We start from the raw sequence: 949 nt of genomic DNA, 5'->3' as shown, positions 1-949 counted from the left end.
GTCGTGGATGGCAGTCTTTTGTTAAAACTCCATCTCTTCCGCATTGGGAGCAAAATTTCTTCGCCGGTTGTCTGCAAAATCGTCTTGTGTGCCCCCTTTGTTTGCAGCGCCAGCAGCAATCCGCGGCATTGTATATTGCTGCCGTTATTGCCGTAATGTGGTAATGTGTGTGCATTTGTGCGCATACTTCTCCTTTAACGCTGAATATCCTCTATCTCTGCTGCTTGGGCCCCTAGTTCTCCTAATGTGTATATATTCTCCCGCCTAATGTGCAGCTTTAAGTCTGGCGACATGTTTTCGTATGTCTGCTCTATTTGATCTCTTCTTGAAAATCCGCCTGCTCTTCTCATGAGCGTCGCCAGTTCTGTGGCGTAATGCCTAAAAGGTTCGTTTGCTTGTTGCAGTCGTTTCTGTACTTCTATTTTTAATTGGTTCTTGTATCTATATGGAAAATAATGTTCCCGAAATGCGTTCGTGAAATCATTCCACTCTTTCCACGCTTTCTTGTTGTTCCTGTACCAATGCAAGGTACTTCCGCGCAGTAATTCCGGCAAGCCCTGCAGCATTTGTTCGTCGGTGTATTCGTAACTACTTTGTAACTACTTCGTAACTACTTCGTAACTACTTTGTAATTCTTCAATTCGCTCTAGGAAAGAAATTGGATCTTTTCCGTCGAATTGACATCCCCATTTACGCATTTGGTTAATTGTTTTTGCGACCGTTGTCGGGTCGTTTCTATATGATACTTCTGTCTGTCGGCTCGTCCCTTCGTCTTCCGTTCTATTTGTGAACCGTTGCGGGTTATCGGAGACATATTTACTTAGTCTGTTTCTTAATTTATCTAGGGTGCCTTCCGTGGGCAGTCCTAGTTCTGCCATTTTTTGAATTATCTGGTCTTTTGCCAGTATATAGATCCACTGCTTCATCATTTTTCTTTATCTTCGGGCGC

At 43.5% G+C, this 949-nt stretch overlaps 1 protein-coding gene across 1 annotated transcript; it reads right to left on the bottom strand.

Annotated features, from left to right (window-relative positions):
* Nucleotides 1–194: 194 nt before the first annotated feature.
* Nucleotides 195–566, bottom strand: LOC116852770 (activity-regulated cytoskeleton associated protein 2-like). Its single transcript, XM_032833411.1, has one exon. The coding sequence runs from the start codon at nucleotides 564–566 to the stop codon at nucleotides 195–197; it is 372 nt and encodes a 123-aa protein (XP_032689302.1).
* Between the last annotated feature and the right edge of the window lie 383 nt (nucleotides 567–949).

The sequence above is a fragment of the Odontomachus brunneus genome, unplaced genomic scaffold (genome assembly GCF_010583005.1).
Source record: "Odontomachus brunneus isolate Ranch 3 - 2012 unplaced genomic scaffold, Obru_v1 Obru_scaffold_255, whole genome shotgun sequence".
NCBI lineage: Eukaryota > Metazoa > Arthropoda > Insecta > Hymenoptera > Formicidae > Odontomachus > Odontomachus brunneus.
The sequence above is the reverse complement of the archived record's forward strand: the minus strand, read 5'-3'. Positions and strand labels throughout refer to the sequence as shown.

What these genes read in the sequence shown, in the direction of transcription:
- LOC116852770 (XM_032833411.1), bottom strand. Translation starts at nt 566, where the DNA reads ATGCTGCAGGGCTTGCCGGAATTACTGCGCGGAAGTACCTTGCATTGG.